This window comes from Orcinus orca, chromosome X (genome assembly GCF_937001465.1).
Source record: "Orcinus orca chromosome X, mOrcOrc1.1, whole genome shotgun sequence".
NCBI lineage: Eukaryota > Metazoa > Chordata > Mammalia > Artiodactyla > Delphinidae > Orcinus > Orcinus orca.
In genome coordinates this window covers 68,208,662-68,233,404 of record NC_064580.1, presented here as the reverse complement: position 1 = coordinate 68,233,404, position 24,743 = coordinate 68,208,662, and the positions used below count along the sequence as shown (strand labels likewise).

Genomic DNA, 24,743 nt, shown 5'->3' with positions numbered 1-24,743 from the left:
ACACATCCCTGCTTTTCTCGCTGTGGATTTCACAGCTGGTGGCTGAAAAGAAACAAGTTCTGGGCTGAGACCTTGGTCTGGATTCCCTGGCCTCGGAGAGTGAAAGATCTGAAATATTTCAGGGATTTTCTATGAGCTTTCCATACTCCTCTGTCTCATGTCCTACCTGCAAAATGGGCTTTGAAGAGGCAGGTGTCCTGTATTTCTGATTTAGCATTGCTCTGTGATAGGAAATTAAAATTACGAAACAAAGAGATGTCAAGGAATGAAAAAATATGTTGAGAGAATGAACCAAGTAATTCTAAACGTGCTTCTGAGTGTTTTTTAAAAGGAAGGTATTATTGTAAATGTACAGAAAAGTCCTGGAACTGTGCTTTTGGGTGCAGAGAGGAGGAAGCTTGAACTGGTGCCAAGTTACAGTTCCCTGCCCCGCGGGAGGCCAGGTCCAAGTTTGGGAAAATAGAATCAGGGACAGGGGCTATTGTGGCCTGTACAGAGGCAGAAAGACACGACACAGCAGGCTTCCTTCCTGTCTTGCTCTTATCTGAGGGAGCAGAGAGCGAGGTGGGAGCACGCCTGGAGTGCAGGTGAGGAGTTTTCAGTCCCAGTCCACTGGCTCCACCCAGTTTCTCTCCTCCCACTGTCAACTCCCACCCCCATTCCAGTACTTAGACACCCTCCCGCTCCTCCCTCGGCCCCTGCTTGGGCCCGCCCACGGTCTCCCACCCAGCTTGTGACTGCGTCATAAGTATACCCAGACCTGGGCTTGCAGTAGTGTAAAAGCAGACAAGGAGAAAGAAGGTGCGGCTAGGGCTAGCGCGATCTTCTCCTCTTCCAACCTGCAGCCCAGGACACTGATTCGAGCAGCGCCTTACCGCGCAGCCCGAAGATTCACCATGGTGAAAATCGCCTTCAACACACCCACAGCGGTGCAAAAAGAGGAGGCGCAGCAAGACGTGGAGGCCCTAGTAAGCCGTACGGTCCGAGCTCAGATCCTGACCGGCAAGGTAGCAATTCCCATTCCACCCCTGACTGCCTGCCAGGGTCGGGAAGGTGGGGGTGGGGGTGGTTTGAGGGGAAGGAAGGGGAAAGGTGGGAAAGGACAAAATGAAAGCTGCTGCGGAGTTCCTGTGTTTCCGGCGGTGCTCTCTGTGCTGTCTGTTGGGTTTGCCCGGTCACCCCAACTCTGTCCATTCGCACCACCTTCCGCTTGCGGTTCCCCAAGTCCCTTAGCATCTCCGTGCGTCGCGCCACGTTCCGAGGGTCCCAGCTCACGTTGTACATCGCGGAGGGATGTTGGAGGGAGTTTGAGGAGAACTCTTGGGACCAGATGTCACCTTCTCCTGGGGAACATGTGGGTAGCTAGAGATCAAAGAGAGGCACGTCACCCGGTCAGCTCCAGGGGCACACACATCTTCCACAGGGGCGGAGAGGACAAGCAGGGTGAGCAAGGACACGAGATTTAACTCTTCTTTCTTTCCTTTCGACATGTATGAAGTTCTATGAATCTTAAGGCTTTCTAGGATCCCTGAGTGTTTGTGGAGATGGGGCGGGGGGCAAAAGGCAGCTTTGACTCGATGCGATATGGGTTGGGGCAAGTGTGTGTCTGTGCCCGCCCGTGTATATTTTCAGTTTCTCCCTGGTCACAGGCGGTGTTAAGCATTCTGTAAAGGAGCTGTCAAAACTGAAGTTAGTCTTAATTAGATTTTGAGATGTTCACTGTGCCCTCTTACTCCAAGAGCCTTGTATGTTTTCAGAGTGACATTTCCTAAAGAAAACACTCTTCCGTAAAAGAAATTTTGAGGGGTTTTGTTTTTCTTTATAGTACAGTACTTCCTTTTTGAGTGATATCCCCTCTGCCCACCCTCCCCCACAGAAAGATCTGAAGCAAGTCTGACCTTGTAATTTAATCTTCTAGCACTGCCAGGAACTGGGGGAATTTTCCCCCAAAAAATGTTAGCCATTGTTCATTTAGTCTAATTTCTATCTCCTTTAAACATCTAACACGTTTTCAGTGTCTGTAAACTACTCCTCATTTTCCTCAGTAAAATTTCAATGTTAAAAGGCACAATCGTATTTTTTTCTTGTTATACAAAATCTGTGCATTGTTGGAGCTTGCAAATCTGCCCTAACTTGTCTTGTTCTCTCTATAAAGTTTAAACTTTTGTGTTCAGAGTGGAGATTTGAAAAGATCTCTGAGTGAAATGAGAATCCATGTAGTAAAACTGATTATGCACACAATTTGCAAAGCTAATGAGCTTTTGCAGAATTTTAATCACGGAAACTTTCAATAGTTAACCCAACAATCAAACTAGCTGTTGTGTATGACACATTTCAGAACTCAAAAACACCCCCTTGCATTGTTGAGGTTTTGATTAAATGGTAGAAGGTCAAATATGTAATTGTCCTACTTACTTTGTAAGGGAAATATGGCCAGATTTTTTAGGGGAGTTCTAATTAGATGCCAGTAGTTAAATATAGCCACACAATAATCCTTTATTTTCCCACATCACCACAAACTCCATGACTTGTTGAATTCAGTTAATATGCAAGCAATACTTCTACCAGGCCTGAGGTGTTATGAGGAATAAACAAAAATAAGCATACGACAGGATCCTGACCTGGCCACCATAAGACACTGATTTAATAATACTTGGCACATTGTACTGTGATGTATTGATCAGCTCATCAGAAATTGAACACAACAAAATAGTATGTCAGAGGTTGTGTACAATGACTTTAAAATACAGTTCAGAGGGAAATGAGCTGTGGTAAGTGACAGCCCCTACCGCGCTGAAGTTTGGCAAATTTAAATGAAAAAAAAATCCTTATTCCTAGTCCATCATCCATCCATGGGCACTTAGATTGTTTCCATATCTTGCCTACTATGGTGGGAAATTTTGAAATTGACACTCTAATACTTAGATCTTGCTTAATAATAACCCCCCTGAAATATTGGAAGGAGAAATGAAATTGCAGTGCAGATTGCTCTTGTCGTATCTCAATGACAAGAAAAAATAAATTAATTAATTCCTTTGAGAATTTCGAACTAAGTCATTTTTGTGACTTTTAGGAAAGTCACTTCATTTTTCTGGACCTCAATTTAATCATCCAAAGTATAATTTCTAAGCCCTTAGCTCTAGATTACAGGGATTCACAATCATAATTTATAGGCTTTGTAGTGTTAATCTTAGGTTATTTTTTAAATAAAAATTATTTTAAATTTCTGAAAATTATTGGGACAAGGAAAACCTTCAAGGCTTATAGAGTATTAGTGGAGGGTTTGAACTTAAGTAAACGTAGCTAAGAAAATTTGAATACCAAATTTCTTTGAATTTTAAAGAGAAATCATTTTGAAGCCATTTATGAGATGATTGCCTCTCCTTAGAATCTATGTATTTGCTTTCACCAAATTAATTAAAGTTTAATTCTCATTAAGTAGTTATGGAAAAGAGCTAATGGCCAGAAAGACTTAAAGCAATTCTATTTACATACCAGTCTGAATGATTTACCCTCTGATTATAAGAGAATAGATTTGCTGACTTCATTCATTATACCCTTCAGTAATACTGCTGCTTAGGGCATATTGTGACATAAAAGAATGAGATTGGAGGGCCCCTTGGTCCACTGCCCTGAGAAGAGTACAGAGCTAATTGGTTACTTGTTTGTTTTGGAGTCCCTTGTTCCAATTACTAAACAAATTATGGATTTAACAGAATTTTACAGTCACTGTTACACTCAAAGCTTTGTGCCTAGCTATGACTGTACTTTAAATCTACTGTTTTGCCCAGAACTTAGAAAACGTTATTTCATTCAAGCAATACACAGCCATAGAATATTGGGTGATATTAGGAAGCCTAATTTCTCATTAAACTTAGGAATATTATGAAATAGATCTCATCTTCAATATTTTAATTTCTAAAATAGGGGGAAATGGTATATACCGACTTTATAGAATTCCTTCCTATAAAAGTTAATTTTCAAAAAACAGCTTTTTGAAAATCAGTTAATAAACCAAAGGGTATTAATTCACCTCTAATTTGGCAAACTAGCTGATGTACAAAAAATACTAAAGAAACAGTTGTATTCCAGAAAGTTAGTGATTATATCACTGTACAAGTCCAAAAAGTAATGGCTTCCATTTATTTAAAGAGGATAACTTATTGCATAAATGAATGGTTATTTTCAGCTGATTTTAGAACTGTATACTTTGAAATAACTTTATATCTATATTTGGGTTTGGAAATGCCAGAAAAAGGTTGTTATAAATTGGAGATTTTCACATCTATTAAACATCAGAAAGTGTCTTGAAATGATTTTAGGCTAGGGTGAATTAACATCTTTTTAAAACATCTTAGGTTTCAAGGGTGATAAATTGTACACAAAAGCAACTATGTGTCTAAAAGCACAATCTGTTTTTTTTTTGTTTTTGATCTTGCTTTTTAATAAATAGGAACTCCGAGTTGCCGCCAAGGAAAAAGAGGGCTCCTCTGGGAGATGTATGCTTACTCTCTTAGGCCTTTCATTCATCTTGGCAGGACTTATTGTTGGTGGAGCCTGCATTTACAAGTACTTCATGCCCAAGGTAATATTAATGAAAGTTATTATATTTTGGATTACTAATTGCTATACATTTAGCGAAAACAAATAATTCTGTCATGGTCCCCAGATAAATGAAGATTTAGGGAAAGTTTTCAAATTACCTTTTGGTATAAAATTGATTTGTCTTTATGGTGATAACTGTAATCAATAATCCTCAGCTTGATAAACAGGACAACGAACTGATATGAGTTTGAAAAATTATTCAAATGTCACGGGAGTGAGTGTTAGAAAGTTTTGATTTTCCCTTTTTGTCTTTTAGAGTACCATCTACCGTGGAGAGATGTGCTTCTTTGATTCTGAGGACCCTTCAAATTCCCTCCAAGGAGGAGAGCCCTACTTCCTGCCTGTGACGGAAGAGGCTGACATTCGTGAGGATGACAACATCGCAATTATTGATGTGCCTGTCCCCAGTTTCTCTCATAGTGACCCTGCAGCAATTATTCACGACTTTGAAAAGGTGGGTTTCTCATTCTTATAGGTATTTCTGAATTTTCTTTTTTTCGTAAGTTTATTGGTATTAAATTTGTTCATAAATATACAACTTTTTGCAGCAAAGCCTTTTTCATTCTTTTGCTACTGAGTATACATTAGTTGATTTTGAAAGGTTGTAACTGCTTGTTCTAATGGTCATTGGAAAATCTGCAGCATTGATACTCTCTGAATCATGCCTAACATTTTCCCCCTCCCCAACAGGGCATGACTGCTTACCTGGATTTGCTGCTGGGGAACTGCTATCTGATGCCCCTCAATACCTCCATTGTTATGCCTCCAAAGAATCTAGTGGAGCTCTTTGGAAAACTGGCAGTATGTATTTTGGATGTCAACTTTTTATATAAGCAATTACAAATAATTGCTTCCTCATTTTAAAATTAATTATTTGAGCCAAAACATTCCATTTCACTAAAATAATTTTCAAATAAAAAATATTCTGTGAACCTAAACTGCTCTAAAAATAAACTCTATTTAAAAAGTATATCTGCTATAGGTGAGAAATTAAATAGCATTTTTAAGAATTTCTCTTTCAATCTTTTAAAAAAATTTTTTAGAGTGGCAAATACCTGCCTCACACTTACGTGGTTCGTGAAGACCTGGTTGCTGTGGAGGAGATTCGTGATGTTAGTAACCTTGGTATATTTATTTATCAACTTTGCAACAACCGCAAGTCCTTCCGCCTTCGCAGAAGAGACCTCCTGCTGGGTAGGCAATTTATTTCTTCCTTCACCCTGTGTTGTTGAGACAGTGAAGGAGAGTATGGGTGGGGTACGGGAAAAGTAGAGAGCAAATCTAGATATATTTTTATTTACACAAAAATGAAAAAGCCACTTTTATTGTGCATTTCCTCACAGGTTTCAACAAACGTGCCATTGATAAGTGCTGGAAGATTAGACACTTCCCCAACGAATTTATTGTTGAGACCAAGATCTGTCAAGAGTAAGAGGCAACAGAAAATGAGTACACTTAGTAACAGGAAGTCAGAGATTTATAATATGACTTCAACATTAAAGTGTGTGGGATACTCAAGATATTTACTCATGCATTTACTCTATGGCTTATATTAAAAAGAAAAAAGAGCTACTAACCACTGCAAGCTCTTGTCAATTTTTAATTTAATTGGCACTGCTTGTTGTTTGAAACTGAAATGAAATAATTCTTATGTCTTTTTTTTGAATTTATAGGGTTTAGATTTCTGAAAGCAGCATGAATGTGTCAGCTAACACCCTGACAATGAATTCCATCCTTTGTGTGTGTGTATGTGTGTGTTTAAGTAAGCTCTTTAATCATATGGTAGAACATGTTCCAAATTTAAAATATTTAAAATTGTTTTTGACGTTTTGTGTAAAGCATGTCAAATTACTTAATATTGTTAAGTGTTTTCCATTTTGTGCAACTTTCCTGAATTTAGAAATTACATCTTTGCATTTCTGTCAGGTGCTCTGTAATAGGTCTGATTTATATGTAAAAAACTTTCATAAAGAAGTCATTTTCACTAATGCAGTGATTCTTTCTCACTGATAACCGTATTGTGAATTCCACAAAACTGTGTAAGTGCTAAATGCTATAAGGAATTTAGGTTGTATGAATTCTACAACCATATAATAAATTTTACCATATTTAACCACTGGTTCTCATTTGAGAGATACTTCATATGAACAATTTACGTTACTTATTTAGCTTTGGTGTACCTGCAATAAATCTAAAATTATGAGCCTAGCTTTGCCTTTACTCCCACCTCTACACATTTATATTTTATAATCTCATATTTTACCCCTCTTTTGGTATTATATCAATTACTCTTTTATAAAGACCCCATAGTTAGGTTACATGTAAATTCAACTATTTGTTAAAAGCCTTCAGGACCATAGCAATTTCAAACCTTTAATGTGCTTCCTTTTTCATAAAAATTTAAACAGTCATATACAGCTACAATAGGTCACTAAGAACTAACCTTGGATAAGATGTTGATGACTTTTAATAACTTCACATTCTGTGATCTCTACTCTAAGAGTATAAACTCCATACAAAGGGGGACAGTACTTTAGACACTTTCTTTTGTGTTAGGTTAAAAATTGTTCCTGATATCACTGATCACCTGCTGGTAGTGATTGTTGATTAATTTTGGTAGCTAAAACTGTACCCAGTCAAATCCATAGCCTTAAATACTTTCTTTAAAAAAAAAAAGAAAATACATTAACTAAATATTTTTCAAGAATTTAGAAATAAAGCAATTACACAAACCTTTAAAATGGAAAAAAGCATGCAATAATTAGAAAATAATAACAGTAGCTGAAAAATTCAAGAACTGTCTCCTAATAGAGAATGAGAATATTCAAAAGGAATTCGATAAAATTATACACCCATTCCTTGTATAAAAGTATAAAAATTAGGAAAAGGGAGATATGGTTTTTACATATTTATCTTAAATAGTCAGCATCATGACTAAAGATGATATTCAAGAAAGGATGCTGGTTATTGTAGCTATTCAATGTTGTTTTAGACATTCAGGTCAATGCATAATATGTGAAACAAATAGCAAGTATCAATTTTTAAAAGGTGATGAAATTATGATTATTATCCCATGGGATTTTACATATAACACATTAGTGGGTTAATTGAAAACTTTTAAAATCAATAAGAAGATTCTGTATAATATAAACAAATGTCAATGGCTTTTTTTTTTTTTTTTTTTTTTTTTTTGCCGTACGCAGGCCTCTTACTGTGTGGCCTCTCCCGTTGCAGAGCACAGGCTCCAGACGCGCAGGCTCAGCAGCCATTGCTCACGAGCCCAGCCACTCCGCGGCACGTGGGATCTTCCCGGACCGGGGTACGAACCCGTGTGCCCTGCATCGGCAGGCTGACTCTCAACCACTGCGCCACCAGGGAAGCCCCCAAAGGCTTTTCTTTATATCACCAACAACCAATTAAAAAAGTAATACAAACAGGTGAAAAATATTTTATTCATAATAGCAAAAGGGACATAAAATAGCACAGAACAAGAAATTTATGGATTTATTATGAAGAAAACCATAAAACATAATTAAGAGATACAAAAGAGTTGAGTGAATGGAAAGGGAAGAAAGAGGATTACAAATAAATAAATTGTTTCCCAGTTAAATTTATTGGTTTAACCCCATTCCAACCAAAATTCCCAAAGAATGGCTTTTGGAACTTGACAAAATTATCTAAAGGTTCGTCTGGAAGCGTAAATAGGTGAGAATAGCGAAAAAGGAAAACGAAAATAAGAGTAATTGGAGGGAGGATTTTCTTACATGAATAACTTTTTTTTAAAAGCATTAATTTTTATTAACAGCTAAAGATTTCAAAATGTCATTTTTCCTTTTAAGATTTCATAAAAGTCTTTATTATGTGTTTCCAGGAGAAAAATACACTCATTTAATTTACTTAGAGATAAATATAATCCCTCTATATTTCATCATTAACCTAGTACAACTAATTCCTTAATATCAGTGACTATGCAGGATTTTTCCAACCCTGGTGGCCCTCAGACCCACTCCTCACCTTTCCCTGTTCTGCTCTGTATCGCAGGTGCCCATGTTCTCTGGCCCCTGTGTCAGCTGGCTTCCAGATGGGTTTGGTGAATGGGGGGTACTGATGGAGACTGGAGGCTGGGATACTGAGAGATTGGAAGGAGAGAGGAAAGAAGAAATCAGGGTCTTTGTCCCTCCTTCCTCTCTGCCTCAGGAGGCAACTGAAGCAGCAACTGGCTCTCCTGTCTGGTCCTAGCTCCCCACTGGGGAGTCCTACCAGGATTCCAGCTTTGTTGGGTATGCCAGTCAGGGTCCAATCAGGAGAGAAAACACCAAGTAATGTGAATGGAGAAGGTTTAATATAAAGAATTATTCACTATAATAGACACTGGAGTAATGCAGGACTGGCCAGTAGGAAATGAAGAGAAATCTAAAGAACACAATAATAGCAAATATAAGGAGCAGTTACAACTCTGGGGCTCAGAGAGAGCAAGTATGATCCACCCCCGGCTCACCAAGACTAAGATCCAGATCTTGCTGGAGACAGAATAGCTATGGCTCACTGGATGGTGGAGAAGCTTGCTATGGCACCACACCAGCAGAACTTGCTGAGATACTGAGGGAAGACAGCTACAGGGAGATGCCCCACCTCGTAACTGCAAAGCCATTCTAGGGGATGCTAGAAGAAACTACCCACAGGGAGGTACTGTGTGCTATTGGCACACAGTAGCAGATAGTGCAGAAACTGCATGCACTGCAGGAGCCGGGAGCTGTAGAAGCAGCATATACTTCAGGAGCACCAGTGAGAGAAGCACATGGGAATCAAGAAGAGAGAGGAAAAAACCCTCCTCCTGCAATGTCTCTCCAGCACCTCCTACTGACAAAGCTTAATATCATGCCAATTGACAAAGGAGAAACACTCGGAGGGAGAAATATTTCCAAGGCCTGTATTACTTTGCTATAGCTGCATAACGTATTACCACAAACTCAGTAATTTAAACATCACAGATATATTATCTCACAGCTTCTGTGGGCTAGGGGTCTGGCACATTTTGTCTAGGTTCTCTGCTCAGGGTCTCATAAGGCTGAAATCAAAGTGTCAGCTGGCTGCATCCTCATCTCGAGGCTCAAGGAGGAAGTGATCATTTAGGTTGTTTCAATAATTCAGTCCCTTGCAGGTGTAGGACTTGAAGTCCTTATTTTTTGTTGACTGTCGACTGAGGACCACTCTCAACAAATAGAGGCTGCTCTTGCCATGTCACCCCCTCAACAGGCTCTCTTAAACAATGTTTTTTTTCTTCCAGTTTTACTGAGATATAATTGACATACAACACTGTATAAATTTAAGATGTACGGCATGAGTTGACTTACATGCATCATGAAATGATTATCACAATAAGTTTAGTGAACACCATCATCTCACATAGATACAACATTAAATAAATAGAAAAATTTTTTTTTTCCTTCTGAGAACCCCTAGGATTTGCTCTCTTAACAACTTTCATACATAACATACAGCAGTTAATTATATTCATCACATTGTAACTTACATCCCTAGTACTTATTTAACTTATAACTGGAAGTCTGTACCTTTTGACTCCCTTCCTCCAATTTCTCCCACCCCCACCTCTGGTAACCCCAAATCTGATCTCTTTTGCAATGAGTTTGCTTTCTTTTTTTTTTTTTTAACATCTTTATTGGGGTATAATTGCTTTTCAGTGGTGTGTTAGTTTCTGCTTTATAACAAAGTGAATCAGTTATACATATACATATGTTCCCATATCTCTTCCCACTTGCGTCTCCCTCCCTCCCACGCTCCCTATCCCACCCCTCCAGGCGGTCACAAAGTACCGAGCCGATATCCCTGTGCCATGCGGCTGCTTCCTACTAGCTATCTACCTTACGTTTGTTAGTGTGTATATGTCCATGCTCTCTCTCGCCCTGTCACAGCTCACACTTCCCCCTCCCCATATCCTCAAGTCCGTTCTCCAGTAGGTCTGTGTCTTTTTTCCTGTCTAACCCCTAGGTTCTTCATGACATTTTTTTTTCTTCTTAAATTCCATATATATGTGTTAGCATACAGTATTTGTCTTTTTCTTTCTGACTTGCTTCACTCTGTATGACAGACTCTAGGTCTATCCACCTCATTACAAATAGCTCAATTTCGTTTCTTTTTATGGCTGAGTAATATTCCATTGTATATATGTGCCACATCTTCTTTATCCATTCATCCGATGATGGGCACTTAGGTTGTTTCCATCTCCCGGCTATTGTAAATAGAGCTGCAATGAATATTTTGGTACATGACTCTTTTTGAATTTTGGTTTTCTCAGGGTACATGCCCAGTAGTGGGATTGCTGGGTCATATGGTAGTTCTATTTGTAGTTTTTTAAGGAACCTCCATACTGTTCTCCATAGTGGCTGAACCAATTCACATTCCCACCAGCAGTGCAAGGGTGTTCCCTTTCCTCCACACCCTCTCCAACATTTATTGTTTCTAGATTTTTTGATGATGGCCATTCTGACTGGTGTGAGATGATATCTCATTGTAGTTTTGATTTGCATTTCGCTAATGATTAATGATGTTGAGCATTCTTTCATGTGTTCGTTGGTAGTCTGTATATCTTCTTTGGAGAAATGTCTATTTAGGTCTTCTGCCCATTTTTGGATTGGGTTGTTTGTTTTTTTGTTATTGAGCTGCATGAGCTGCTTGTAAATTTTGGAGCATTAATCCTTTATTAGTTGCTTCATTTGCAAATATTTTCTTCCATTCTGAGGGCTGTCTTTTGGTCTTGTTTATGGTTTCCTTTGCTGTGCAAAAGTTTTGAAGTTTCATTAGGTCCCATTTGTTTATTTTTGTTTTTATTTCCATTACTCTAGGAGGTGGGTCAGAAAGGATCTTGCTGTGATTTATGTCATAGAGTGTTCTGCCTATGTTTTCCTCTAAGAGTTGGATAGTTTCTGGTCTTACATTTAGGTCCTTAATCCATTTTGAGCTTATTTTTGTGTATGGTGTTAGGGAGTGATCTAATCTCATACTTTTACATGTATCTGTCCATTTTTCCCAGCACCACTTATTGAAGAGGCTGTCCTTTCTCCACTGTACATTCCTGCCACCTTTATCAAAGATAAGGTTTCCATACATGCGTGGGTTTATCTCTGGGCTTTCTACCCTGTTCCATTGATCTATCTTTCTGTTTTTGTGCCAGTACCATACTGTCTTGATTACTGTAGCTTTGTAGTATAGTCTGAAGTCAGGGAGCCTGATTCCTCCAGCTCCTTTTTTCGTTCTCAAGATTGCTTTGGCTATTCGGGGTCTTTTGTGTTTCCATACAAATTGCGAAATTTTTTGTTCTAGTTCTGTGAAAAATGCCAGTGGTAGTTTGATAGGGATTGCATTGAATCTATAGATTGCTTTGGGTAGTAGAGTCATTTTCACAATGTTGATTCTTCCAATCCAAGAACATAGTATGTCTCTCCATCTATTTGTATCATATTTAATTTCTTTCATCAGTGTTTTATAATTTTCTGCATACAGGTCTTTTGTCTCCTTAGGTAGGTTGATTCCTAGATACTTTATTCTTTTTGTTGCAGTGGTAAATGGGAGTGTTTTCTTGATTTCAATTTCAGATTTTTCATCATTAGTATATAGGAATGCCAGAGATTTCTGTGCATTAATTTTGTATCCTGCCACTTTACCAGATTCATTGATTAGCTCTAGTAGTTTTCTGGTAGCATCTTTAGGATTCTCTATGTATTGTATCATGTCATCTGCAAACAGTGACAGCTTTACTTCTTCTTTTCCGATTTGGATTCCTTTTATTTCCTTTTCTTCTCTGATTACTGTGGATAAAACTTCCAAAACTATGTTGAATAACAGTGGCGAGAGTGGGCGACCTTGTCTTGTTCCTGATCTTAGTGGAAATGCTTTCAGTTTTTCACCATTGAGGATGATGTTTGCTGTGAGCTTGTCATATATGGCCTTTATTATGTTGAGGAAAGTTTCCTCTATGCCTACTTTCTGCAGGGTTTTTATCATAAATGGGTGTTGAATTTTGTCAAAAGCTTTCTCTGCATCTATTGAGATGATCATATGGTTTTACTCCTTCAATTTGTTAATATGGTGTATCACATTGATAGATTTGTGTATATTGAAGAATCCTTGCATTCCTGGAATAAACCCCACTTGATCATGGTGTATGATACTTTTAATGTGCTCTTGGATTCTTTTTGCTAGTATTTTGTTAAGGATTTTTGCATCTATGTTCATCCACGATATTGGCCTGTAGTTTTCTTTCTTTGTGACATCCTTGTCTGGTTTTGGTATCAAGGTGATGGTGGCCTCGTAGAAGAAATTTGGGAGTGTTCCTCCCTCTGCTATATTTTGGAAGAGTTTGAGAAGGATAGGTGTTAGCTCTTCTCTAAATGTTTGATAGAATTCGCCTGTGAAGCCATCTGGTCCTGGGCTTTTGTTTGTTGGAATTTTTTAATCACAGTTTCAATTTCAGTGCTTGTGATTGGTCTGTTCATATTTTCTATTTCTTCCTGATTCAGTCTTGGTACATTGTGCATTTCTAAGAATTTGTCCATTTTTTCCAGAGTGTCCATTTTATTGGCATAGATTTGCTTGTAGTAATCTCTCATGATCTTTTGTATTTCTGCAGTGTCTGTTGTTACTTCTCCTTTTTCATTTCTAATTCTATTGATTTGAGTCTTCTCCCTTTTTTTCTTGATGAGTCTGGCTAATGGTTTATCTATTTTTTTTATCTTCTCAAAGAACCAGCTTTTAGTTTTATCGATCTTTGCTATTGTTTCCTTCATTTCTTTTTCATTTATTTCTGATCTGATTTTTATGATTTCTTTCCTTCTGGTAGCTTTGGGGTTTTTTTTGTTCTTCTTTCTCTAATTGCTTTAGGTGCAAGGTTAGGTTGTTTATTCGAGATATTTCCTGCTTCTTAAGGTGGGCTTGTATTGCTATAAAATTCCCCCTTAGAACTGCTTTTGCTGCATCCCATAGGTTTTGGGTCGTCGTGTCTCCATTGTCATTTGTATCTAGGTATTTTTTTATTTCCTCTTTGATTTCTTCAGTGATCACTTCATTATTAAGTAGTGTATTGTTTAGCCTCCATGTGTTTGTATTTTTTACAGATCTTTTCCTGTAATTGATATCTAGTCTTATGCCGTTGTGGTCGGAAAAGATACTTGATACAATTTCAATTTTCTTTAATTTACCAAGGCTTGATTTGTGACCCAACATATGATCTACCCTGGAGAATGTTCCATGAGCACTTGAGAAAAATGTGTATTCTGTTGTTTTTGGTTGGAGTGTCCTATAAATATCAATTAAGTCCATCTTGTTTAATGTATCATTTAAAGCTTGTGTTTCCTTACTTATTTTCATTTTGGATGATCTGTCCATGGGTGAAAGTGGGATGTTCAAGTCCCCTACTATGTATGTGTTACTGTCGATTTCCCCTTTTATGGCTGTTAGCATTTGCCTTATGTATTGAGGTGCTCCTATGTTGGGTGCATAAATATTTACAATTGTTATATCTTCTTCTTGGATCGATCCCTTGATCATTATGTAGTGTCCTTCTTTGGCTCTTCCAATAGTTCTTATTTTAAAGTCTATTTTGTCTGATATGAGAATTGCTACTCCAGCTTTCTTTTGGTTTCCATTTGCATGGAATATCTTTTCCCATCCCCTTACTTTCAGTCTGTATGTGTCTCTAGGTCTGAAGTGGGTCTCTTGTAGACAGCATATATAAGGGTCTTGTTTTTGTATCCATTCAGCCAATCTGAGTCTTTTGGTGGGAGCATTTAGTCCATTTACATTTAAGGCAATTATCGATATGTATGTTCCTATTCCCATTTTCTAAATTGTTTTGGGTTCGTTATTATAGGTCTTTTCCTTCTCTTGTGTTTCTTGTGTAGAGAAGTTCCTTTAGCATTTGTTGTAAAGCTGGTTTTGTGATGCCAAACTCTCTCAGCTTTTGCTTGTCTGTAAAAGTTTTAAATTCTCTATCAAATCTGAATGAGATCCTTGCTGGGTAGAGTAGTCTTGGTTGCAGGTTTTTCTCCTTCATCACTTTCAGTATGTCCTGCCACTCCCTTCTGGCTTGTAGGGTTTCTGCTGAGAGATCAGCTGTTAACCTTATGGGGATTCCCTTGTGTGTTATTTGTTGTTTTTCCGTTGCTGCTTTTAATATGCTTTCTTTGTATTTAATTTTTGACAGTTTGATTAATATGTGTCTTGGCGTATTTCTCCTTGGATTTATCCTGTATGGGACTCTCTGTGCTTCCTGGACTTGATTAACTATTTCCTTTCCCATATTAGGGAAGTTTTCAACTATAATCTCTTCAAATATTTTCTCAGTCCCTTTCTTTTTCTCTTCTTCTTCTGGAACCCCTATAATTCGAATGTTGGTGCATTTAATGTTGTCCCAGAGGTCTCTGAGACTGTCCTCAGTTCTTTTCATTCTTTGTTCTTTATTCTGCTTTGCAGTAGTTATTTCCACTATTTTATCTTCCAGGTCACTTATCCATTCTTCTTCCTCAGTTATTCTGCTATTGATCCCATCTAGAGGACTTTTAATTTCATTTATTGTGTTGTTCGTCGTTGCTTGTTTCATCTTTATTTCTTCTAGGTCCTTGTTAAATGTTTCTTGCATTTTGTCCATTCTATTTCCAAGATTCTGGATCATCCTTACTATCATTATTCTGAATTCTTTTTCAGGTAGACTGCCCATTTCCTCTTCATTTGTTAGGGCTGGTGGGTTTTTATCTTGCTCCTTTATCTGCTGTGTGTTTTTCTGTCTTCTCTTTTTGCTTATCTTACTGTGTTTGGGGTCTCCTTTTTGCAGGCTGCAGGTTCATAGTTCCCACTGTTTTTGATATCTGTCTCCAGTGGCTAAGGTTGGTTCAGTGGGTTGTGTAGGCTTCCTGGTGGAGGGGACTAGTGCCTGTGTTGTGGTGGATGAGGCCGGATCTTGTCTCTCTAGTTGGCAGGTTCACATCTGTTGGTGTGTTTTGGGGTGTCTGTGGCCTTATTATGATTTTAGGCAGTCTCTCTGCTAATGGGTGGGGTTGTGTTCCTGTTTTGCTAGTTGTTTGGCATAGGTTGTCCAGCACTGTAGCTTGCTGGTCGTTGAGTGAAGCTGGGTGCTGGTATTAAGATGGAGGTTTCTGGGAGATTTTCACCATTTGATATTATGTGGAGCTGGGAGGTCTCTTGTTGACCAGTGTCCTGAAGTTCGCTCTCCTACCTCAGAGGCAGAGCCCTGACTCCTGGCTGGAGCACCAAAAGCCTTTCATCCACACGGTTCAGAATAAAAGGGAGAAAAAGTAGAGAGAATTAGTAGAAGTATGAAGAAAGAAAGAAGGAAAGATAGATAGAAAGAAAAAGAAAGAAAGAAAGAAAGATAGAAAGAAAGAACGAAGGAAAGGAAGGAAGGAAGGAAGAAAAGCAAAGAAGGAAAGAAGGCAAGAAGGAAAGAAAGGAGGGAGGGAGGGAGGAAGGAAGGAGGGAAGGAAGGAAAAAAGACAGAAAGAAAGAAGATACAGTAAAATAAAACAAAGTATAATAAATAAATTGAATTAAAAAATAATTATTTAGAAAAAAAAAGGGACAGATAGAACCTTAGGACAAATGTTGGAAGCAAAGATATACAGAGAAAATCTTACACAGAAGCATACACATACACCCTCACAAAAAGAGGTAAAGGGGAAAAATCATAAATCTTTCTCTCAGAGACCACCTCCTCAATTTGGGATGATTCGTTGTCTAAAGGAGGGAGGGAAGGAAGGAAGGAAGGAAGGAAGGAAAGAAAGAAAGAAAGAAAGAAAGAAAGAAAGAAAGAAAGAAAGAAAGAAAGAAAGAAAGAAAGAAAGAAAGAAAGAAAGAAAGAAAGGAGGTAAGTATAATAAAGTTCTTAAAATTAATTATTAAGAAAAAAAGTTAAAAAAAAAAACATGGACGGATAGAACCCTAGGACAAATGGTGGAAGCAAAACTATACAGACAAGCTCTCACAGAGAAGCATACACATACACATTCACAAAAAGAGGAAAAGGGGAAAAATCATAGATCTTGCTCTCGAAGCCCACCTCCTCAATTTGGGATGACTCGTTGTCTATTCATGTATTCCACAGATGCGGGGTACATCAAGTTGATTGTGGAGCTTTAATCCGCTGTTTCTGAGGCTTCTGGGAGAGATTTCCCTTTCTCTTCTTTGTTCTCACAGCTCACAGGGGCTCAGCTTTGGACTCGGCCCTGCCTCTGCGTGTAGGTCGCTGGAGGGTGTCTGTTTTTTGCTCAGACAGGACGGGGTTAAAGGAGCCGCTGATTCGGGGGCTCTGGTGCACTCAGGCCGGGGGAGAGGGAGGGGCACTGTGTGCGGGGCGGGCCTGCGGCGGCAGAGGCCAGCGTGACGTTGCACCAGCCTGAGGCACACCGTGCGTTCTCCCGGGGAAGTTGTCCGTGGATCCCGGGAACCTGGCAGTGGCGGGCTGCCCAGGCTCCCCGGAAGGGGGTTGTGGATAGTGACCCGTGCTCACACACAGGCTTCTTGGTGGCAGCAGCAGCAGCCTTAGCGTGTCCCGCCCGTCCCTGGGGTCCGTGTTTTTAACCGCGGCTCGCGCCCGTCTCTGGGGTCCGCGTTTTTAGCCGCGGCTCGTGCCCGTCTCTTGGGTCCGTGCTTTTAGCCACGGCTCGCGCCCGTCTCTGGAGATCCTTTAAGCAGCGCTCTTAAACCCCTCTCCTCGCGCACCAGGAAACAAAGAGGGAAGAAAAAGTCACTTGCCTCTTCGGCAGGTGCAGACTTTTCCCCAGACTCCCTCCCGGCTAGCCGTGGTGCACTAACCCCTTCAGGCTATGTTCAAGCCGCCAACCCCAGAAACCGAAACCCGAACCTCAGCTCGCAGCCCGGCCCGCCCCGGCGGGTGAGCAGACAAGCCTCTCGGGCTGGTGAGTGCCGGTCGGCACCGATCCTCTGTGCGGGAATCTCCCCGCTTTGCCCTCCGCACCCCTGTTGCTGTGCACTCCTCCGTGGCTCCGAAGCTCCCCCCTCCGCCTCCCGCAGTCTCCGCCCGCGAAGGGGCTTCCTAGTGTGTGGAAACATTTCCTCCTTCACAGCTCCCTCCCACTGGTGCAGGTGCCGTCCCTATTCTTTTGTCTCTGTTTTTTCTTTTTTTCTTTTGCCCTACCCAGGTACGTGGGGAGTTTCTTGCCTTTTGGGAGGTCTGAGATCTTCTGCCAGTGTTCAGTAGGTGTTCTGTAGGAGTTGTTCCACGTGTAGATGTATTTCTGGTGTATCTGTGGGGAGGAAGGTGATCTCCGCGTCTTACTCTTCCGCCATCTTCAAGGTCCCCCCTGACATGAATAACTTTTAAACCACAGCCAAATTTACAATAAGTTTAAAGGTGACATTCACACAAGTTAGAGAATACAATGCCAAGAGATCCTAGTGTGTAAAAGAACAGGATCCTAAAGGAAGTTCCATGCTGTGAGATACACTGTTTACCACATTGTGTTGGTAAAATGGCTAATGAAAAAATAAAACAAAAGTCCTAGTTGGTACAGTCCCCCAGATGGAACTTCTCCTAAATTTTCACTACCAAGAAATATTTTGAAAAATAGAAAGCCCACAGAAACACTAAAAGTACAACTGAAGGAAAACCTGATTTTGGAATCTGTGAGGAATTAATATGTGACTAGACACTAGTTGTTCCATCATTTGTCCACTCAGAGCCCAGGATTTGTATCAACCAGAGAAGCAGGCAGTCATTTATCTAAGAGTTGATCTATGAAGCATAGTTATGGATTTCATACCTTGTGTTACTTTTTCCTTCTATCCCTTCACCCTCCCCCACATGATTATTGACTGCATTGATTGATTGATTGATTGATTTGCCAGACATTCCTTTAGGCATTAGGCATGTGTACAGTTGTGAGAAAAATAGATATGGACATCACACCTGTTGAGCATCTAGTCTCTTGTGGGGAGAAATACTTTTTTTTCAAATAATTGTACAATTTTGTTATAAAGAAAAAATATAGAATGCTTATGAGAGTTTATAATAGAGGGGACCAATCTTGGACTATTAATGAAGTCTTAACTGAAAATGTAAAATTTATATTGAGAGATGAAAGATAACTATTATAAATGAAGTAAATAAAAGAATATTTCAGTTAGAAAAAAGGGGGAGCTAAGTCACTGAGGAAGGAAGAAGTGTGTTTGTTGGAGAAGGTGAAAGTAAGAGAGCCTGGAGCACACTGAGTAACCAGAATTGTATGAACAGAAGCTGGAAAATTAGAGTCCAGATCATGTGGGACTCTGCCAGGTATGTCAAAAAAATGCCATTAAAGTAATAGGAAAACATTGAAGGGTTTTAGTCTGGACCATGGAAAGGAACAGATTGGTGTTTTTAAAAGATCGCTTTGGTTGCAGGACAAAAGGGAAGTAAGACCAGTTAGGAGGCTATTTCAGTAGTCCAGGCCAAAGATGGCAGTAGATTGGACTAGGAAAGTGACAATGATGAAAGAAAGAAAGAGAAGAAATTGAAATATATTTTTGGTGTAAAATTAACAGAAAATAGTTATGGATTTGATATGTAGAATAAGTGGTATCAAAGGGTTTTCTTCATTGATGACTCCAAGGTTTTTGGCTTATACACTTGGATGAAAGGTAATATGACTTGGCCCTGCAGATCCCATAACTTACTCAGGGTAGATAGGGGAAAATTGATACTTGATATGTCACTCAGGGTCTTGACAGAAAATAGATGGCACTTTCAAACAGTATAATGAAAAGGGATTAATAAAGGGCCAATTTATTATGGTGTAAGAAAGGTTAATAGAGACCAAGTCTCAATGAATCTCACCAGGACTAGCAACACTGAATAACCCTTATAACCCCCCCCCAGCTTTGAATATTCAAGGGAAAATAATGATTCCCAGAACCTGGAAAGATTAGCTATAGATGAGAACTTTCTCTGACAGGACCTGTGTCCTTTTACCAGAGGTTAAAAATATACACAGCTCCTTTGGTAAAAGAGCACAGCCAATTTGCCCTTTAATCTCCTGATGGAGTCCCCCATGGGCCGGACTCAGCTATGAGCTAGAAGGAAAGGAATGCATTGATGCAGTCCACAAAGGTTAGCCTCCTGGTTATGAGCAGAATGGGTAAGAGTGAAGAGTAGCTCTGAAGAGCAAGGCAGGGAATATGCAGCAGGGCCAATTCATTTTTCTCCTCAGGATCCACTCTTATTGTTTGTCTAGATAAAATATTCATGTCCTCAACATGGAGAACACACAAATTCCCATCAGCTACCATCTAACTGCACGGTAGTGTCAATTCAATGATATTTCCACTGGAAAATAAAATCTTAGTAACCTCCATTACTCTTTATTTAAGGCAATGGGTGGTGGAAAGGAGGGAAAAAGAAACAAAGTAAAGCATAGCTTCTTCAGCTCCTGATTTCCTAGCAGCTTATGAGTCCTAAACTGATAATTATAGTTTATCCTTCTACCACAAGCAATTCATTGTCCTTCTTTGCACTCTGTAGCATATTGGCTGGGTATGTTTTTTTTTTGTCTGGTGGGATAAAACAAACCTTTATCACTGAAGGATCTGAATCTTTGACAGTCTTATATTTGTTGTAGTTTTCCACTGATTAGGGCTATTTGGCAAGAGAGTAAAAGAGGCACCTCTGTGAATCCATTGAGTTCCAGTAGTGGTGCTCCTTGGCTTTATTGTGTAGCAGAGACCCAGTTTCCCCTCGGAAATCAGAATCAATCACCCCAGCCAACAAGTGATTCTTTCTCTGCCTGCTAGCTCATGGGGCATCTCAAATGGCTAAGAATCAGCCTTAGCTTCCAGTTTAATGAAACTATGACTCTTTTCCCTGCTGGAAGTGTTCTACCTTGACTAGTAGGAATTTCAATATCATCAAACCCAATATTGTAGTAAAAGGAAGCAAAAATTCCTTTAATACATTGTTAGATATAAGAGTGAGAGGGGAAACTTCCACCTCCACCCATTGGTTTCTGGTTACGGGGCACAGGGGATCTTTTATTGACTGCAGCTTTAAAGTTGTTGTCTCTCAACTGGCAGAGTCTCCGAATCTTCAGTATGCCATTCTTTGTACCCAATTTTAAGGATTCAATTCATCAGATAATATTAATTTACTTTTTCGTTACTTCTTGTTTTGTTTTTTTTTTAACATCTTTATTGGAGTAAAATTGCTTGACAATGGTGTGTTGGTTTCTGCTTTATAACAAAATGAATCAGTTATACATATACATATGTCCAGATATCTCTTCCCTCTTGCGTCTCCCTCTCTCCCACCCTCCCTATCCCACCCCTCTAGATGGTCACAAAGCACCGAGCTGATGTCCCTGTGCTATGCAGCTGCTTCCCACTAGCTATCAATTTTACGCTTGGTAGTGTATATATGTCCATGCCGCTTTCTTGCTTTGTCACAGCTTACACTTCCCCCTCGCCATATCCTCAAGTCCATTCTCTAGTAGGTCTGTGACTTTATTCCTGTCTTACCCCAAGGTTCTTCATGACATTTTTTCCCCTTAAATTCCATATATATGTGTTATCATATGGTATTTGTCTTTCTCTTTCTGACTGACTTCACTCTGTATGACAGACTCTGGGTCCATCCACCTCACCAGAAATAACTCAGTTTCATTTCTTTTAATGGCTGAGTAATATTCCATTGTATATATGTGCCACATCTTCTTTATCCATTCATCTGTTGATGGACACTTAGGTTGCTTCCATGCCCTGGCTATTGTAAATAGAGCTGACATGAACATTTTGGTACATGACTCTTTTTGAATTATGGTTTTCTCAGGGTATATGCCCAGTAGTGGGATTGCTGTGTCGTATGGTAGTTCTATTTTTAGTTTTTTAAGGAACCTACATACTGTTCTCCATAGTGGCTGTATCAATTTACATTACCACCAGCAGTGCAAGAGTGTCCCCTTTTCTCCACACCCTCTCCAGCATTTATTGTTTGTAGATTTTTTGATGATGGCCATTCTGACTGGTGTGAGAAGATATCTCTCTGTAGTTTTGATTTGCATTTCTCTAATGATTAATGAGGTTGAGCATTCTTTCATGTGTTTGTTGGCAATCTATATATCTTCTCTGGAGAACTGTCTCTAGGTCTTCTGCCCATTTTGGGGTTGGGTTTTTTGTTTTTTTTAATATTGAGCTGAATGAGCTGCTTGTAAATTTTGGAGATTAATCCTTTGTCAGTTACGTCATTTGCAAATATTTTCTCCTATTGAGGGTTGTCTTTTTGTCTTGTTTATGATTTCCTTTGCTGTGCCAAAGCTTTTAACTTTCATTAGGTCCCATTTTGTAATTTTTGTTTTTCTTTCCATTTCTCTAGGAGGTGTGTCAGAAAGGATCTTGCTGTGATTTATGTCATAGAGTGTTCTGCCTATGTTTTCCTCTAAGAGTTTGACAGTGTCTGACCTTACATTTAGGTCTTTAATCCATTTGGAGTTTATTCTTGTGTATGGTGTTAGGGAGTGTTATAATTTCATTCCTTTGCATGTAGCTGTCCAGTTTTCCCAGCACCACTTCTTGAAGAAGCTGTCTTTTCTCCATTGCGTATTCTTGCCTCCTTTATCAAAGATAAGGTCACCATATCTGCATGGGTTTATCTCTGGGATTTCTATTCTTTTCCATTGATCTATATTTCTGTTTTTGCACCAGTACGATACTGTCTTTATTACTGTAGCTTTGTAGCATAGTCTGAAGTCAGGGAGTCTGATTCCTCCAGTTCTGATTTTCTTTCACAAGATTGCTTTGGCTTTTTGGTGTCTTTTGTGTTTCCATACAAATTGTGAAATTTTTTGTTCTAGTTCTGTGAAAATGCCAGTGGTAGTTTGACAGGGATGACATTGAGTCTGCAGATTGCTTTGGGTAATATAGCCATTTTCACAATGTTGATACTTCTAGTCCAAGAACATGGTAAATTTCTCCATGTATTTTTATCATTTTTAATTTCTTTCATCAGTGTCTTATAATTTTCTGCATACACGTCTTTTGTCTCCTTAGGTAGGTTTATTCCTAGATATTTATACTTTTATTACAATGGTAAATGGGAGTGTTTTCTTAATTTCACTTTCAGATTTTTCAACATTAGTGTATAGGAATGCAAGAGACTTCTGGGCATTAATTTTGTATCCTGCTACTTTACCAAATTCATTGTTTAGCTCTAGAAGTTTTCTGGTAGCATCTTTAGGGTTCTCTATATATAGTATCATGTCATCTGCAAACAGTGACAGCTTTACTTCTTTTCTGAATTTGATTCCGTTTATTATTTTTTTCTTCTTTTATGGCTGTGGCTAAAACTTCCAAATCTATATTGAATAATAGTGGTGAGAGTGGGCAACATTGCCTTGTTCCTGATCTCACTGGAAATGCTTTCAGTTTTTCACGATTGAGGATGATGTGTGCTGTGGGTTTGTAATTTGTGGCCTTTATTGTGTCGAGATAAGTTCCCTCCATGCCTACTTTCTGGAGGGTTTTTATGTAAAATGGGCGTTGAATTTTGTCGAAAGCTTTCTCTGCATCTATTGAGATGATCATATGGTTTTTCTCCTTCAATTTGTTAATATGGTGTATCACATTGATTAATTTGCGTATATTGAAGAATCCTTGCAACCCTGGAATAAACCCTACTTGATCATGGTGTATGATCCTTTTAATGTGCTGTTGGATTCTGTTTGCTAGTATTTTGTTGAGAATTTTTGCATCCATGTTCATCAGTGATATTAGCCTGTAGTTTTCTTTCTTTGTGACATCCTTGTCTGGTTTTGGTATCAGACTGATGGTGGCCTCGTAGAATGAGTTTGGGAGTGTTCCTCCCTCTGCTATATTTTGGACGAGTTTGAGAAGGATAGGTGTTAGCTCTTCTCTAAATGTTTGATAGAATTTGCCTGTGAAGCCATCTGGTCCTGGGCTTTTGTTTGTTGGAAGATTTTTAATCACAGTTTCAATTTCAGTGCTTGTGATTGGTCTGTTCATATTTTCTATTTCTTCCTGATTCAGTCTTGGCACGTTGTGCATTTCTAGGAATTTGTCCATTTCTTCCAGGTTGGTCATTTTATAGGCATAGAATTGCTTGTAGTAATCTCTCATGATCTTTTGTATTTCTGCAGTGCCAGTTGTTACTTCTCCTTTTTCATTTCTAATTCTATTGATTTAAGTCTTCTCCCCTTTTTTCTTGATGAGTCTGGCTAATGGTTTATCAATTTTGTTTATCTTCTCAAAGAACCAGCTTTTAGTTTTATTGATCTTTGCTATTGTTTCCTTCATTTCTTTTTCATTTATTTCTGATCTGACCTTTATGGTTTCTTTCCTTCTGCTAATTTTGGGCTTTTGTTGTTGTTTTTCTACTTCTTTCTCTAATTACTTTAGGTGCAAGGTTAGGTTGTTTATTTGAGATGTTTCTTGTTTCTTAAGGTAAGACTGTATTGCTTTAAATTTCCCTCTTAGCACTGTTCTGCTGCATCCCATAGGTTTTCAGTCATCGTGTTTTCATTGTCATTTGTTTCTAGGTATTTTTTGATTTCCTCTTTGATTTCTTCAGTGATCTCTTGGTTATTCAGTAGTGTATTATTTAGCTTCCATGTATTTGTATTTTTTAAAGATTTTTTCCTGTAATTGATATCTAGTCTCATAGTGTTGTTGTCAGAAAAGATACTGGATACGATTTTAATTTTCTTAAATTTACGAAGGCCCGGTTTGTGACCCAAGATATGATCTATCCTGGAGAATGTTCCATTAGCATTTGAGAAGAAAGTTTATTCTGTTGTTTTTGGATGGAATTTCCTATAAATATCAATTAAGTCCATTTTCTTTAATGTATCATTTAAAGCTTGTGTTTCCTTATTTACTTTCATTTTGGATGATCTGTACATTGATAAAATTGTGGTGTTAAAGTCTCCTACTATGACTGTGTTCCTGTCGATTTCCCCTTTTATGGCTGTTAGTGTTTGCTTTATGTATTGAGGTACTCCTATGTTGAGTGCATAAATATTCACCATTTTTATATCTTCTTCTTGGATTGATCCCTTGATCATTATGTAGTGTCCTTTTTGTCTCTTGTAGTAGTCTTTTTTTTAAAG

The 24,743-nt window shown here is 38.8% G+C and overlaps 1 protein-coding gene across 1 annotated transcript; it reads left to right on the top strand.

Annotated features, from left to right (window-relative positions):
* Positions 1–673: 673 nt before the first annotated feature.
* ITM2A (integral membrane protein 2A) lies at positions 674–6,718 on the top strand. Its single transcript, XM_004280448.3, has 6 exons — positions 674–1,007; positions 4,454–4,585; positions 4,862–5,059; positions 5,296–5,406; positions 5,649–5,799; positions 5,949–6,718. The coding sequence occupies exons 1-6, from the start codon at positions 897–899 to the stop codon at positions 6,035–6,037; spliced, it is 792 nt and encodes a 263-aa protein (XP_004280496.1). The 5' UTR covers positions 674–896; the 3' UTR covers positions 6,038–6,718.
* The last annotated feature ends 18,025 nt before the right edge of the window (positions 6,719–24,743 follow it).